This window comes from Heterodontus francisci, chromosome 1 (genome assembly GCF_036365525.1).
Source record: "Heterodontus francisci isolate sHetFra1 chromosome 1, sHetFra1.hap1, whole genome shotgun sequence".
In the NCBI taxonomy this organism is placed as follows: domain Eukaryota; kingdom Metazoa; phylum Chordata; class Chondrichthyes; order Heterodontiformes; family Heterodontidae; genus Heterodontus; species Heterodontus francisci.
Genome location: NC_090371.1, coordinates 6790409 through 6808321, shown reverse-complemented (window position 1 = coordinate 6808321; position 17913 = coordinate 6790409). Strand labels below are relative to the sequence as shown.

The 17913-nt window shown below is 46.0% G+C and overlaps 1 protein-coding gene across 1 annotated transcript in view; it reads left to right on the top strand.

Annotated features, from left to right (window-relative positions):
* The window catches only part of LOC137377644 (disintegrin and metalloproteinase domain-containing protein 12-like), a 369827-nt gene that overhangs the window by 120425 nt on the left and 231489 nt on the right, over positions 1-17913 (top strand). The window contains exons 7-8 of the mRNA XM_068047522.1: positions 9973-10038; positions 17377-17448. Coding sequence (XP_067903623.1) covers positions 9973-10038; positions 17377-17448 — 138 coding nt within the window. The remainder of the gene's footprint in view (positions 1-9972; positions 10039-17376; positions 17449-17913) is intronic.

Below are 17913 nucleotides of genomic sequence, written 5' to 3'. Positions count from 1 at the left end.
TCCGGTGAGGATGGAGGCATGGCTGGATCTGATTCTGGGGAATGAGGTGGGACAAGTGGATCAAGAGTCAGGAGGGGAACATTTGGCAGACAGCGATCATAGTATAGCAAAATTTAGGTTATCTATGCAAAAGGGCAAGGAGCAATGCAGAGTACAAATAGTTAATTTGGGGAGGTGCCCCTGCTGCATAACGAGGTGGCCACTTCCTGCCTCCCTCCAGGAGGTAGAACCTCTCTCCTCTCTTTAAGAGGGCCAATTTCAATGGGGTGAGAACAGATCTGGCCCAGGTAAATTGGAATCAAAAATTGGCAGGCAAAAATGTAACTGAATAATGTGCTGCCTTTAAAGAGGAGATAGTTTGGGGACAGCTGAGGTACATTCACACCAATGGGAAAGGTAGGACAACAAAGCTGGAGGTCCCTGGATAACGAAAGAGATTGGGAGTCAGATAAGCGGAAAAAGAGCACCAGAAATCGGAGCAGAAGCAGACCCAATTGCCCATTGAGTCTGCTCTGCCATTCAATACGATCATGGCTGATCTTGGGTTTCAATTCTACTTTCCTGCTCGCTTCCCATATCCCTTGATTCCTTGCGAGACCAAAAATCTATCCCAGCCTTAAATGTATTCAATGATTGAGCATCCACAACCCTCTGGCGTAGAGAATTCCAAAGTTTCACAATCCTTTGAGTGAAGTAATTTCTCCTCATCTCAGTCCTGAATGATTGACCCTTTATCCTGAGACTGTGTCCCCGTGTTCTAGATTCCCTGACCAGTGGGAACAATCTCTCAGCTTCTACCCGATCAAACCCTTTCAGAATCTTGTATGTCTCAATTAGATCACCTCTCATTCTTCTAAACTCCAGAGAATATCGGCCCAATTTACTCAGCCTCTCATCATAGGACAACCCCCTCATCCCAGGGACCAATTTAGTAAATCTTCACTGCACTGCCTCCAGTGCAAGTGTATTCTTTCTTAAATGCAGAGACCAAAACTGCACACAGTATTCCAGGTGCGGTCTCACCAAAGCCCTGTACAATTTTAGTAAGATTTCTTTATTCCTGTACTTCAATCCCCTTGCAATAAAGGCCACCATGCCATTTGCCTTCCTAATAGCCTGCTGCACCTGCATGGTAACTTTGTGTGTTCCTTGTACGAGTACCCCCAAGTCAGTCTGAATATCAACACTTACCAGTTTCACACCTTTTAAAAATATTCTGCTTTTCTATTTTTACGGCCAAAGTGAACAATTTCACACTTCCCTACATTATACTCCATTTGCCATTTTGTTGCCCACTCACTTAACCTGTCTATATCTCTTTGCAGCCTCTCTACATCCTCCCCGCAGTTTACCGTTCCACAAGCTTTGTATCATCAGACAACTTACCCTAAATCTATGCCCCCTGGTTCTTGACCCCTCCACGAACGGAAAAAGTTTCTTCCTATCTATCCGATCAATGGCCCTCCAAATTTTGTACACCTCAATCCTATCCCTCCTCAGCCTTCTCTGCTGCAAGGAAAACAACCCGAGCCTTTTCAGTCTCTCTTCATAGCTGAAATGCTCCAGCCAAGCCAACATCCTGGTGAATCTCCTCTGCACCCTCTCCAGTGTAATCCAGTGCTCAAAAACAAGAGGGGTCTGCACAGCGTAGATAGGGAGAAATTATTCCCATTGACGGAAGGGTAGAGAATGACAGAACGCAGTTTTAAAGTGATTAACAAGAGAACCTAAGGCTACATGAGCAAAATCTTTCATTACCCAGCACGTAGTTAGGATCTGGAATGCACTGACTGAGAGTGTGGTTGAGGCAGGTTCAGTGAGTGTTTAGGATCTGAAATGCACTGTCTGAGTGTGGTGGAGGCAGGTTCAGTGAGTATTTAGGTTCTGGAATGCACTGCCTGAGAGTGTGGTGGAGGCAGGTTCAGTGAGTGTTCAGGATCTGGAATGCACTGTCTGAGAGTGTGGTTGAGGCAGGTTCAGTGAGTGTTTAGGATCTGAAATGCACTGTCTGAGTGTGGTGGAGGCAGGTTCAGTGAGTATTTAGGTTCTGGAATGCACTGCCTGAGAGTGTGGTGGAGGCAGGTTCAGTGAGTGTTCAGGATCTGGAATGCACTGTCTGAGAGTGTGGTGGAAGCAGGTTCAGGGAGTGTTTAGGATCTAGAATGCAGTGTCTGAGAGTGTGGTGGAGGCAGGTTCAGTGAGTGTTTAGGATCTGGAATGCACTGTCTGAGAGTGTGGTGAAAGCAGGTTCAGTGTGTGTTTAGGATCTGGAATGCACTGTCTGAGAGTGTGGTGGAAGCAGGTTCAGGGAGTGTTTAGGATCTGGATTGCAATGTCTGAGATTGTGGTGGAGGCAGGTTCAGTGAGTGTTTAGGATCTAGAATGCACTGTCTGAGAGTGTGGTGGAGGCAGGTTCAGTGTGTGTTTAGGATCTGGAATGCACTGCCTGAGAGTGCGGTGGAGGCAGGTTCAGTGAGTGTTTAGGATCTGGAATGCACTGTCTGAGAGTGTGGTGGAGGCAGGTTCAGTGTGTGTTTCGGATCTGGAATGCACTGTCTGAGAGTGTGGTGGAGGCAGGTTCAGTGAGTGTTTAGGATCTGGAATGCACTGTCTGAGAGTGTGGTGGAGGCAGGTTCAGTGTGTGTTTAGGATCTGGAATGCACTGCCTGAGAGTCTGGTGGAGGCAGGTTCAGTGAGTGTTTAGGATCTGGAATGCACTGTCTGAGAGTATGGTGGAGGCAGGTTCAGTTAGTGTTTAGGATCTGGAATGCACTGTCTGAGAGTGTGGTGGAGGCAGGTTCAGTGAGTGTTTAGGATCTGGAATGCACTGTCTGAGCGTGTGGTGGAGGCAGATTCAGTGAGTGTTCAGGATCTGGAATGTACTGTCTGAGAGTGCGGTGGAGGCAGGTTCATAGAACATAGGACATTACAGCGCAGTACAGGCCCTTCGGCCCTCGATGTTGCGCCGACCTGTGAAACCATCTGACCTACACTATTCCATTTTCATCCAGATGTCTATCCAATGACCACTTAAATGCCCTTAAAGTTGGCGAGTCTACTACTGTTGCAGGCAGGGCATTCCACGCCCCTACTACTCTCTGAGTAAAGAAACTACCTCTGACATCTGTCCTATATCTATTACCCCTCAACTTAAAGCTATGTCCCCTCGTGTTTGCCATCACCATCTGAGGAAAAAGACTCTCACTATCCACCCTATCTAACCCTCTGATTATCTTATATGTCTCTATTAAGTCACCTCTCCTCCTCTTCTCTCTAACGAAAACAACCTCAAGTCCCTCAGCCTTTCCTCGTAAGACCTTCCCTCCATACCAGGCAACATCCTAGTAAATCTTCTCTGCACCCTTTCCAAAGCTTCCACATCCTTCCTATAATGCGGTGACCAGAACTGCACGCAATACTCCAGGTGTGGCCGCACCAGAGTTTTGTACAGCTGCAGCATGACCTCGTGGCTCCGAAACTCGATCCCCCTACTAATAAAAGCTAACACACCATATGCCTTCTTAACAGCCCTATTAACCTGGGTGGCAACTTTCAGGGATTTATGTACCTGGACACCAAGATCTCTCTGCTCATCTACACTACCAAGAATCTTCCCATTAGCCCAGTACTCTGCATTCCTGTTACTCCTTCCAAAGTGAATCACCTCACACTTTTCCGCATTAAACTCCATTTGCTATCTCTCAGCCCAGCTCTGCAGCCTATCTATGTCCCTCTGTAACCTACAACATCCTTCGACACTATCCACAACTCCACCGACCTTAGTGTCATCCGCAAATTTACTAACCCACCCTTCTACACCCGCATCCAGGTCATTTATAAAAATGACAAACAGCAGTGGCCCCAAAACAGATCCTTGCAGTACACCACTAGTAACTAAACTCCAGGATGAACATTTGCCATCAACCACCACCCTCTGTCTTCTTTCAGCTAGCCAATTTCTGATCCAAAGCACTAAATCACCTTCAATCCCATACTTCCGTATTTTCTGCAATATCCTACCGTGGGGAACCTTATCAAACGCCTTACTGAAATCCATATACACCACATCCACGGCTTTACCCTCATCCACCTGTTTGGTCACCTTCTCAAAAAACTCAATAAGGTTTGTGAGGCATGACCTACCCTTCACAAAACTGTGCTGACTATCGCTAATGAACTTATTCTTTTCAAGATGATTATAAATCCTATCTCTTATAACCTTTTCCAACATTTTACCCACAACCGAAGTAAGGCTCACAGGTCTATAATTACCAGGGCTGTCTCTACTCCCCTTCTTGAACAAGGGGACAACATTTGCTATCCTCCAGTCTTCCGGCACTATCCCTGTCGACAATGACGACATAAAGATCAAGGACAAAGGCTCTGCAATCTCCTCCCTGGCTTCCCAGAGAATCCTAGGATAAATCCCATCTGGCCCAGGGGACTTATCTATTTTCACACTTTCCAAAATTGCTAACACCTCCTCCTTGTGAACCTCAATCCCATCTAGCCTAGTAGTCTGAATCTCAGTATTCTCCTCGACAACATTTTCTTTCTCTACTGTAAATACTGACGAAAAATATTCATTTAACGCTTCCCCTATCTCCTCTGATTCCCAGAGTTCAGTGAGTGTTTAGGATCTGGAATGCACTGTCTGAGAGTGTGGTGGAGGCAGGTTCAGTGAGTGTTTAGGATCTGGAATGCACTGTCTGAGAGTGTGGTGGAGGCAGGTTCAATGAGTGTTTAGGATCTGGAATGCACTGTCTGAGAGTGCGGTGGAGGCAGGTTCAGTGTGTGTTTAGGATCTGGAATGCACTGTCTGAAAGTGTGGTGGAGGCAGGTTCAGTGAGTGTTTAGGATCTGGAATGCATTGACTGAGAGTGTGGTGGAAGTAGGTTCAGTGAGTGTTTAGGATCTGGAATGCACTGTCTGAGAGTGTGGTGGAGGCAGGTTCAGTGAGTGTTTAGGATCTGGAATGCATTGACTGAGAGTGTGGTGGAGGCAGGTTCAGTGAGTGTTTAGGATCTGGAATGCATTGACTGAGAGTGTGGTGGAAGTAGGTTCAGTGAGTGTTTAGGATCTGGAATGCACTGTCTGAGAGTGTGGTGGAGGCAGAACCAAATGTGGCTTTCAAAAGGGAATTTTATAACTATCTGAAGACTAGAGATTTGCAAGGCTAGAAGGAAAAAACATGGGAGAAGGTGAATTGCTCTCACAGAGAGCCAGAATGGATGTGATGGGTCAAATGGCTACCTTCTCTGCTGTAAAATAGTAATTTCTTTCAGTTCCTCATTTTCGCTAGACCCTTGGTTCCCCTAGATTCCACTTCGAATACTGTTTTTTGTGTCTTCTACCATGAAGACAGATACAAAGTATTCATTTAATTTCTGTGCCATTCCTGTATTAGGGATCATTCCTGGCTCTGTATGTTTGGATGTTGGATAAGGACAGATTTGGGTGCAACTTTGATGCCTCTGTGATTAAACGAACTGCCGACATGAGGGGAGGCGAGAAGGCATATCAGGCTGAAATGATGGAGAGGCATAGGAACATAAGGAGCTGGATTTAATGCTCTCCCCATGGCAAGGCATTGCATTTAGTCGGGTGAGGTGGTGGTGGGTGGGGACCCCACCTCCACCCCAGTTAAGTGAGTGGCAGGAAGGCCCATGGTCAGCACTCCCATCCCGCTGCCAGTTGTGGCTGCTGAGTGGGCAATGAAGGCCTCTTCATGCCACCGCCATTATTAGCCCAATGGCGGTCGGGCCTGTCGACCCATGGGGAGCACGACGAGTAACTTTATGCGGGTTGCTTGCTGCCTCCCGGGGACGGGGAGGGTGTGCCTTGTTCACAGGAACTCAGTGCCTAATTGAGGGACCCGGATCAGGAAGGGATGGCCCACTGAGAACCACCCCCTGTAGGACTTGGGTGGGCGCATTGCCAGCAGCAGCCACTGTCTCTACGATGGCTCTGATGAGTAAAAGAGCTGCCAGCCTGTTATTGGCCGGTAGCACTCAGCAGGCAGGACCTATATCCCCGGAGTCCTTAATCCCAGCGAAGGCCCACTGCTGCCCAGTTAAGTGTCTGATTGGCACATAATGTGGCGGGCCTTCCAGAAAAGAGGTGACGCTGGGCTCTCACTGGCTCTTCAGCCAACGGGCGAGACCCTCGTCGCCTTTATTAAATACTGCCTAAGAACAGAAGCAGGCCAATTGGCCCCTCAAGCCTGTTCCGTCAAACAATGAGATCATGGCTGATCTGCAACATAGCTCCATACACCCCACATATCTTTGAATACATAGGAACATAGGAAATAGGAGCAGGAGTAGGCCATTCAGCCCAGGAACCAGCTCCACCATTCAACTAGGTCATGGCTGATCTACCTCAACACCATTTTCCACACTATCCACATATCCCTCGATGTCTTTAGTATCTAGAAATCTATCGATTTCTGTCTTGAATATACTCAATGAGTAAAGCCTCCACAGTCCTCCGGGTAGCGAATTCTAAATTCAACACCCTCTGAGTGAAAAAATTCCTCATCTCAGTCTTAAATGGCTAACTCTTATTCTGAGACTGTGTCCCCTGGTTCTGAACTCACCAGCCAGGGAAACCACACTTCCTGCATCTATCCTGTCGAGCCCTGTAAGAATTTTGTATGCAACCATGAGATCACCTCTCATTCTTCTAAACTTGAGAGAAACTCTAGGCCCAGTCTCCTCAATCTCTCCTCATAGGACAATTCCACCATCCCAGGAATCAGTCTGGTAAATCTTCCTTGCACTCACTCAATGGCAGGTATATCCTTCCTTAGCCAAGTAGACCAAAATTGCACACAGTACTCCAGATGTGGTCTCACCAAGGCTCTGTACAATTGCAGCAAGACTTTGCTACTCCTGTACTCCAATCATCTTGCAATAAAGGCCAATATACAATTTGCCTTCCTAATTGCTTGCTGCACCTATATGTTAGCTTTCAGTGATTTATGAACAGGGACCCCCAGGTCCCTTTGGACATCAACACTTCCCAATCTCTCACCATTTAAGAAATACTCTGCATTCCTGTTTTTCCTACCAAAGTGGGTAACTTCACATTTTTCCACGTTATATTCCATCTGCTATGCTTTTTCCCACTTACTTAGTCTGTCTAAACCCCCTTGAAGCCTCTTTGCATCCTCCTCACAACTTACATTGTTATCCAGTTTTGTGTCATCAGCAACTTTGGAAATATTACATTTGGTCCCCACATCCAATATATATATTGTGAATAGCTGAGATCCAAACACTGATCCTTGCAGTAGCCAACTAGTCACAGCCTGCCAACCTGAGAATGACCCGTTTATTCCTACTCTCTGCTTTCTATCTGTTAACCAGTTTTCAATCCATACCAGTACATTACTCCCAATCCATGTTCTCTAATTTTGCTTGCTAACCTCCTGTGTGCGACCTTATGGAAAGCCTTCTGCAAATGCAAATACACCACATCCACTCCCTTATCTATTCTGCTCGTTACATCCTCAAAAAAACTCCAAGAGGTTTTTCAGACATGATTTCCCTTTCATAAATTCATGTTGATTCTGCCCAATCCTACCATTATTTTCTAAGTGTCCAGTAATCACATCCTTTTCCCCACTACTGATGTAAAGCAAACAGGTCTGTAGTTCTTCATTTTCTCTCTCCCTCCTTTCTTAAACAGTGGGGTTACATTTGCTTCCTACCAATCTTCAGGAACCGCTCCAGAATCTATAGAATTTTGGAAGATGATCACCAACGTATCTATTATCTCTACAGCCCCCTCTTTCAACACTCTGGGGTGTAGACCATCAGGTCCAGGGGATTTATCTACTATCAGTTCCATTAATTTCCCCGGTACCACTTTTTTTTACTAATCTTTATTTCTTTCAGTTCTTCATTCTCGCTAGTCCCTTGGTTCTGTAGTATTCCTGGGAGATTTTTTGTATCTTTCTCTCTAAAGACAGACACAAAGGGCTGAAATTTATCAGCGTGCCACAAGTCGCAGTGGCCCGCTCTGATCTTGGTGGTCTTCAGGTGCAAATGCACCGTCACTGAGCCCCGTGGTATCTCACACGGAGGCTCATTTTAATGAAGGGGGCGAAGTGGCCTTCCCTGCTGAGGCACCGGGGCCACTGCTCCGTCCCCGGCTACAGCGTCCGGCCCCACTCTGCTGGACATTTTTAAAGGGCTTCAAGCCCTTCATATAAATTTAAATGTTTAAAAGTCCAGCCGCATAAATGTTTGAAATAAAATCTCCCACCACCATCCCATCCCCCCCCATGAGCTCTCAATAATTAAAATTACCGAAAGCCCTGAAAAACAAATTTGCCAAATAATAAACTTCAACTCTGCCTCAACTTTTAGAACATTTGACCCTCAACCCCTTCCCACCATCCCCACAACCAATCAGAGGGGTTTTCCCCACTCCCGCATCCCCCACAACCTGAAGATTTCACTGCTCCCCCTTCCTCGCCAGTTTCACGCCCCAGAACTCCGAATGGCGCAGGACATCCGGCCAGTGGCCATAATATCGGCGTGGGTCAGCTGCCGGGACAAGCTAAGTTGATTTGCATCTTTTTAATTTAATTTTAATATTGAAATGAAGGCCCTGTCACCAAGCAGCAGGGGGTGCTGACACGGGGCCTCACCACCACTGGTAAAATGCGGCGGGGCCTTCTCGCCGTCGGGGGTCATGGCGAGCTGCTCCTGAAAGAATTTTCCGTGCCCATCTGCCATGATCCCCCGTGCCGGAGGCCTCATAAAATTCAGCCCAAAGTATTTGTTTAGTTTCTTTGCCATTTCCTTATTCCCCATTATAAATTCTACTGCCCCTGCCTGTAATGGACCCACATTTATCTTTGCTAGTTCTTTCCTTTTTACATATCTATAGAAGCTTTTACAGTCTGTTTTTATGTTTCTCGCTAATTTGTTTTCATATTCTATTTTCTCTTTTTTTTTAATCAGTTTCTTGGTCCTCCTTAGCTGAATTTTAAAATGCTCCCAAATCTTCAAGCTCACTACTTTTTTGGTAACTTTATAACCTTTGATCTAATACAATCTTTAACCTCTTGTAAGCCGTGGTTGGATCACCTTCCCTGTGGGGTTTTTGTGCCTTTGCATAAAAAAAAAATCTATCAATCTCAGAGTTAAAATTTACAGCAGATCTCTCATCAATTACTGGTTGTGGAAGAGAGTTCCAAACTTCTGTGCAGAATCTTTTCCTAATTTTCCTCTAATTTTTAAACGATGTCCCCTCGACCTAGACTCCCCAACTAATGATATAGTTCCTCGAGAAATAGAGATCTCTATCTACTCTGTCTGTTCCCCTTAATATCTTAATATCACCCTTTAATTCCAGGGAATACAACCTTGGTTCTTTAATCTCTCCTCATAATTTAATCCTTGGAGTCTAGGTATCATTCTGGTAGATCTACACTGCACTCCCTCCAAGGTCAATTTATCTTTCCAAAGATATGGTGCCCAGCAGTACTCACAGTACTTCAGGTGTGATCTAACCAGGGCATTGTATAGCTGAAGCATGATTTCCACCCCTTTGTCTTCTATGCCTATAGAAATAAAGGCCAACATTCCATTAGCCTTTTTAATTATTTTCTATATTTGTTCATGACATTTTAACGATCTATGCACCTGGACTGAGGTACGGCAGGAGAAAGGAGGTAGAGGTTGGGAGAGAGGCTGGAGAGAGGAGGAAGGGAGGGGCAAGGAAGAGAAGGTGGAAAAAGGAGAGAGGGAAAGAGGAAATAACTGGTAAATAAAAAGACCTTTGTTATGTGCAGGGTGGAGTTCTTTTGAAATCGTGACACAGGGACAGGTAAAATAGCTGTGTATAAAATAAAAAATAGGTGGGGCCCGTGTGACTTGGCTCGTGATCGGCTTCCTCCCAGCCAGGGCCCACTGTACAATTTCACCTCAAAATGACTGAGCTTTTCTCTTTTTCCAGATAAAAAGGGATGTGCTGCAGGAGTTGAGATATGTCGAGCTGGTGCTTGTAGCAGACAGTGAAATGGTGGGTATCTTCTCTGAACATATCCAACATGAATGACACTGGCCTAGCGTCAGAAACAAGACTGGAAAGGAAGGAGCAGAAATAGAATTTGGAGATTAGAGTCAAAGAACAAAGAACAAAGAACAGTACAGCGCAGGAACAGGCCATTCGGCCCTCCAAGCCTGCGCCGATCTTGATGCCTGCCTAAACTAAAACCTTCTGCACTTCCGGGGCCCATATCCCTCTATCCCCTTCCTATTCATATATTTGTCAAGATGCCTCTTAAACGTCGCTATCGTACCTGCTTCCACCACCTCCCCCGGCAGCAAGTTCCAGGAACTCACCACCCTCTGTGCAAAGAACTTGCCTCGCACATCCCCTCTAAACTTTGCCCCTCGCACCTTAAACCTATGTCCCCTAGTAACTGACTCTTCCACCCTGGGAAAAAGCTTCTGACTATCCACTCTGTCCATGCCGCTCATAACTTTGTAAACCTCTATCATGTCGCCCCTCCACCTCCGTCGTTCCAGTGAAAACAATCCAAGTTTATCCAACCTCTCCTCATAGCTAATGCCCTCCAGACCAGGCAACATCCTGGTAAACCTCCTCTGTACCCTCTCCAAAGCCTCCACGTCCTTCTGGTAGTGTGGCGACCAGAATTGCACGCAATATTCTAAGTGTGGCCTAACTAAAGTTCTGTACAGCTGCAACATGACTTGCCAATTTTTATATTCTATGCCCTGACCGATGAAGGCAAGCATGTCTTATGCCTTCTTGACTACCTTATCCACGTACGTTGCCACTTTCAGTGACCTGTGGACCTGTATGCCCAGATCTGTCTGCCTGTCAATACTCCTAAGGGTTCTGCCATTTACTGTATACTTTCCACCTGCATTAGACCTTAGTCATAGATTCATAGAGTTATACAGCACAGAAACAGGCCCTTCGGCCCATCGTGTCCGTGCCGACCATCAAGCACCTATCTATTCTAATCCCATATTCCTGCACTCGGCCTGTAGCCTTGTATGGCATTTCAAGTGCTCATCTAAATACTTCTCTCATGTTGTGAGGTTTCCTGCCTCTGCCACCTCTTCAGGCAGTGTGTTCCAGATTCCAACCACCCTCTGGGTGAAATAATTTTTCCTCAAATCCCCTCCAAACCTCCTGCCCCTTACCTTAAATCTATGCCCCCTGGTTATTGACCCCTCTGCTAAGGGAAAAAGTTTCTTCCTATCTATCCTGTCTATGCCCCTCATAATTTTGTATACCTCAATCATGATCCCCCCCAGCCTTCTCTGCTCTAAGGAAAACAACCCGAGCCTTTTCAGTCTCTCTTCATCGCTGAAATGCTCCAGCCCAGGAAACATCCTGGTGAATCTCCTCTGCACCCTCTCCAGTGCAATCACATCCTTCCTATATATAAAAGCAAAATAATGCAGATGCTGGAAATCTGAAGTAAAAACAAGAAATGCTGGAAATACTCAGCAGATCTGGCAGCATCCGTGGAGAGAGAAGCAGCCTTAATGTTTCAGGTCAGTGACCCTTCTTCAGAACTGGAATCACATCCTTCCTATAGTGTGGTGTCCAGTACTGTACACAGTACTCCAGCTGTGGCCTAACTAGCATTTTATACAGCTCCATCATAACCTCCCTGCTCTTATATTCTATGCCTCGGCTGATAAAGGCAAGTATCCCATATGCCTTCCTAACCTTGGGTTTTCAAGGGCTGAAGAGTGTGGGAGGGAAGACTGAGACTGGTGAGAAATCCCATCATTTCGATGAAGTGACTTGGTTTCAAAAGCTCAACTAGTTAAGTTTGAAGATGATGTAAACCGAGGAGAAGGAAGTAAAGATTGCCAGGGGCCTACAGAAGGATTTCATGCAATATGTAAGTGCGCAGAACAGCAGTAGAGGAAATTTAGCACAGAGAAAGGAAAGATGGGCAACATGAACAAAGACAGTAGGGAACACCGCCATGTGCTCCTCCAGATCACACACCATCCTGATTTGGAACTATATCGCTGTTCCTTCACTGTCGCTAAAACCAGGAACTCCCGAGCAGCATTGTGGGTGTACCTGCACCACATAGACTGCAACAGTTCAAAAAGGCATCTCACCACCAATCTTCCAAGAATAGTTAGGGATGGGACAATAAACGCTGGCCTTACCAGCGATGCTCACATTCCATGAATGAATAAAAAAAACTGTACGGATTCATAGAAATTACAGCACAGAGTGGCACTTCTACCCCCAATATTGGTCTTCTTGACAGCTTTTCAACAGGGGTTTTATAACCCAATCCTATTGCCCTGCCTTTTCCCCATCTCCTTCTATGTTCTTTCTTTTCAATTCCTTGTCCAATTCTCATTTCAATGATGTTATAGTCCCTTCATCAACAGCCTCTCGTGGTGCTGTGTCCAGCAACCTGGTGGTTCTCCGACCAGACTTAACAACTCCCAAATTCAATAATACATTTTCAAAAATGTAAAAATCTAACTGGTTCACTAATGTCCTTCAGAGAATGGAACTGTCTCACCTATCTGGTCTAGCCTTAATGTGACTCCAGTCCAGACTATGTTGATCACTCATAATGCGATCAGGGCAGCGGGGGACAGGCAATAAATAGATTACAGAAATACATTTTTAAAATTCTGTGTTCCAGTGACACTCTGAGAAAATAATTCTTTTAACTTTTCCCCATTCTTCTAATGAAACTGCCTCTGGATAGACTAACAGGCAGTGGGTAGACTCACTGACAGCAGTTAGACTGTTCGACAGTGTGGTAATCTCATTGAGAATGAGGTACATCCATTAACAGTGAGGCAGATGGTGAGGTAGACTCACAATGAATAGACAAGGTAGCTGTAGACATTGAGGTATACTCATTGACAGTGGGAGTGTGGGGTGGATCAGTTATGACAAATGTAAACTTCATAATACAGTAAAAACCAAGCTGAATGTAACAAGTATGGGTGGGAGATGAAAAAAAGTGCAAAAGAATGACCAAGAGAGATAGTGAGAATAAGTTAGTGGCTAACATCAAAGGGATCCTAGAAAACCTTTATATATAAATAAATAGTAAAAGGATTGTCAAAGGAAGGGTGTGACTGATTAGGGACCAAAAAGGAGATCTTCTTGTGGAGAAAGAGGGCATGACTGAGGTTCTAAATGAGCACTTTGCATCTGTTTTCACCAAGGAAGATGATGCTGCCAGTGTAGCAGGAGGAAGTAGCAATATCGGATGGAGAAAATAGATAAAGGGTGGCTATCCTCTAAGTAGAGAGGTCACCTGGTCTGGATGGGATTCATCCTAGATTAGTGTGGTGGAGATTACAGAAGTTCTGCCGATAATATTCTCATCCTTCTTAGATATTCTGAAGTATTTGCATCCATCTTCAGCCAGAAATGCCGAGTTTGGTGCCAGCGCTGCTCCGTTAAAAAAAAGTGCTTCCTCATATTCCCCCTGCATGTTTTGCCCAAAACTTCCATCCTGTGTCTCCTATCCTTGTACTATTTGTTAATGGGAACAGTTTTGCCTGAAATAATCTTCTACACTTCTATTAAATTTGGAGTGGCACAGTGGTTAGCACCACAGCCTCACAGCTCCAGCGACCCGGGTTCAATTCTGGGTACTACCTGTGCGGAGTTTGCAAGTTCTCCCTGTGACTGCGTGGGTTTCCGCCGGGTGCTCTGGTTTCCTCCCACAGCCAAAGACTTGCAGGTTGATAAGTAAATTGGCCATTGCTCCTAGTGTAGGTAGGTGGTAGGAGAATTGAGGGAAGGTGGGGATGTGGTAGGGAATATGGGATTAATGTATAAATGGGTGGTTGATGGTCAGCACAGACTCGAAGGGCTTGTTTCAGTGCTGTATCTCTCTATGACTCCCCTCAATCTCCTTTGCTCCAGGGAGAACAACCCCAGCTTTTCCAAACTAACTTTGTAACTAAAATCCTCCATCCCTGGAACCTTTCTGGTAAATCTCCTCTGCACTCTCTCAAGGGCCCTCACATCCTTTCTAAAGTGTGGTGACCAGAATTGAATGCAAATCTCTAGTTGGGACCAAACTGGAGCTTTATAAAGGTTCAGCATAACTTCCCTGCTTTTGTACTCAATGCCTCCAATTATGAAGCCCAAGATCCCATATACTTTACTAATCACACTCTCAATATGTCCTGCCACCTTCAAAGATCGATGCACATGCACCCACAGGTCCCTCTGCTCCTGCACACACTTGACAACTGTGCCATTAAGTATATATTGCCTCTCTTCTGCTAAAATGCATCACCTCACACTTGTCTGTATTAAATTCCGTCTCCCACCTCTCTGCTCATTCAGCTAGCCTATCTATGTCCTGTTGCAAGCGATTCATATCATCCTCACTGTTTGTCACACCTCCAAGTTCCACTTGTCCTCACTTTCCACCCCACCAGCCTCCACATCCAAAGGATCATCCTCTGCCATTTCTGCCACCTCCAGTGTCATGCCACTACCAAACACAACTTCCACTCCCCTCCCCTCCCCATCAGCATTCCGAAGGGACCGTGCCCTCTGTGGCACCCTGGTCCACTCCTCCATCATTCCCGACAATTCGTCCCCTTCCTACGGCACCTTCCCATGAATTGCAGGAGGTGTAATACCTGTCCTTTTAACGCCTCTCTCCTCACCATCCAAGGCCCCGAACACTCTTTCCAGCAGTGAAGCAGTGATTTACTTGTACTTCTTTCAATTTAGTATACTGTATTTGCAGTTCAAATTGCAGTCTGCTCTACATTGGGGAGACTACCACAGTGCTAAATGAGATAGATTTCCAACAGATCTAGCAACTCAGAACTGGGCATCCATGAGGTGCTGTGGGCCAACAACAGCAGCAGAATTATAATCAACCACAATCTGTAACCTCATGGCCCACTCTAGCAAATCCCCCACTCTAGCATTAACATCAAGCTAGGGGACCAACCCTGGTTCAATGAAGAGTGCAGGAGGGCATGCCAGGTGCAGCACCAGGCATACCTCAAAATGAGGTGTCAACCTGGTGAAGCTACAACACAGGACTACTTGCATGCAAAACAGCAGAAGCAGCATGCGATAGACAGAGCTAAGTGATCCCACAACCAACGGATCAGATCTAAGCTCTGCAGTCCTGCCACTTCCAGTCATGAATGGTGGTGGACAATTAAACAACTAACAGGAGGAGGTGGCTCCACAAGTAGCTCCATCCTCAACAATAAGGGAGCTTGGAACATCAGTGCAAAAGATAAGGCTGAAGCATTTGCATCAATCTTCAGCCGGAAGTGCCAAGTGGATGATCCATCTCGGCCTCCTCCTGAAGTCCCCAGCATCACAGATGCCAGTCTTCAGCCAATCTGATTCACTCCACATAATATCAAGAAATGACTGAAGGCACTGGATACTGCAAAAGCTATGGGTCCTGACAATATTACAGCAATAGTACTGAAGACCTGTGCTCCAGAACTTGCCGCCCCCCTAGCCAAGCTGTTCCAGTACAGCTACAACACTGGCATCTACCTGGCAATATGGAAAATTGCCCAGGTATGTCCTTATGCAAAAAGCAGGACAAATCCAACCCGGCCAATTACCGCCCCATCAGCCTACTCTTGATCATCAGTAAAGTGATGGAAGGTGTCGTCAACAGTGCCATCAAGCGGCACTTACTTAGCAATAACCTGCTCACTGACGCTCAGTTTGGGTTCCGCCAGGGCCCAAACCTCATTACAGCCTTGGTTCAAACATGGACAAAAGAGCTGAACTCAAGAGGTGAGCTGAGAGTGACTGTCCTTGACATCAAGGCAGCATTTGACCGAGTATGGCATCGCTGAATCCCCCACTAACAACATCCTGGGAGTTACCATTGACCAGAAACTGAATGGAGTAGACATATAAATACCGTGGCTACAACAGCAGGTCAGAGGCTAGGAATCCTGCAGTGAGTAACTCACCTCCTCACTCCCCAAAGCCTGTCCACCATCTGCAAGGCCCAAGTCAGGACTGTGATGGAATACTCTGCACTTGCCTGGATGGGTGCAGCTCCAACAACCCTCAAGAAGCTCCACATCAGCCAGGGCAAAGCAGCCCGCTTGATTGGCACCCCTTCTACAAACATTCACTACCTCCACCACCGACGCACAGTAGCAGCAGTGTGTACCATCTACAAGATGCACTGCAGCAATGCACCAAGGCTCCTTAGACAGCACCTTCCAAAACCCGCGACCTCTACCACCCAGAAGGACAAGGGCAAAAGATACATGGGAACACCACCACCTGCAAATTCCCCTCCAAGTCACACACCATCCTGACTTGGAACTATATCGCTGTTCCTTCACTGTTGTTGGGTCAAAATCCTGGAACTGCGGTCCTAACAGCACAGTGGGTATACCTACCCTCTAAGGACTGCAGCGGTTCAAGAAGGTGGCTCACCACCACTTTCTCAAGGTCAATTAGGGATGGGCAATAAATGTCATCCTAGCCAGTGATGCCCACATCCCATGAATATTAAAAAAAAATTAGAGATGGGCAATGAATGTTGGCCAAGCCAGTGATACCTACATCCCAAGAATGCATAAAAAAGTGCCTGTTGATTTTTTTCTCTGATTATTATTTCTGAAACCTTACCCACCACTGATGTTAAACTGACCAGCCTGTAGTTACTCGGACTGTCCTTACACCCTTCTTGAATCAGAGTGTTATATTTGACAGTCTCCAATCTTCTGAAAGATTGGAAGATGATGGAAAGCCATTTCCTTTCGCAACATGGGATGCAATCCATCCGGACCAGGTGACTTATCCACTCTAAACATAGCCCACCTTTCCAGTACGTCCTTCCTATCAATTTTCACTAGATTGGAGAAGTTGGGGGTTGTTCTCTTTTAAATAAAGAAGTTTAAGGGGAGATGTGTTAGAGGTGTTTAAAATCATGAAAGACTTTGATAGTGTAAATAAAGAGAAACTGGTCCCTGTGGCAGGAGGGTCAGTGTGCGGAGGATGCAGATTTAAAGTGATTGACAAAAGAAGCAGAGGTGACATGAGGAAACATTCTTTGACACAGTGAGTTGTTGTGATCTGGAATGAACTGCCTGAAAGGGCAGTGGAAGGAGTTTCAATATCAACTTTCAAACAGCATTGGATATTGGAGGGAAACAATTTACAGGGCTCTGGAGAAAGAGCAGAGGAGTGGAATTAATTGGATAGCTCTACCAAAGAACCAACACAAGCACGATGGGCCGAATGGCCGTCTTCTGTGCCATATCATTTTATAATTTATGACCATGGGTGGGATCATGTGGAGTATGGATAGACTGTTTGGCTCACTGAATTATCACCAATCGTTTAATTACCTTTCAGTATCGGGATCTGGGGAGTGATCGAGGTGCTGTGGTGCAGCGATTACTGAAGGTTGTATATGCGGTGGACATGGTGAGTATGGAGAATGTGTTCACACTGATAGCAGGTTAGTCTTTCTCTTCCGTGGAACGGATTTTAAAATGCCAGTGAGGGCGGGAATGGGTGCGGACTCAATTTGAAAATTGCATTCCTGTAGGGCGGCACTGGATGCTGGTGCCTCCAGAATGCGATGAGATCTTTTAGAGAGGCCGGGAGCAGGGAGGGATTCTGAAACTCATTCACCTCCAGATAAGGGCGCGTTGAGCAGGTTGATGAGCAGCTCAGACGAGCAGTCACAAATTTTCAATTGGCAGGCATGGGAAACACACAGGCAAACACACTGGCATTTAAAATGTAAATGATGGCAAGGAGAATCGTACTGGAAGTGGCCGCCCAGAAATCCGGCATTGTGATGTCAGTTCCGGATTTTGTCAGTGGCGGGAAAGCACCAAGGTGGTATTGCTGCCCCTACACAATGGAAATCTATTTTAAATTGCT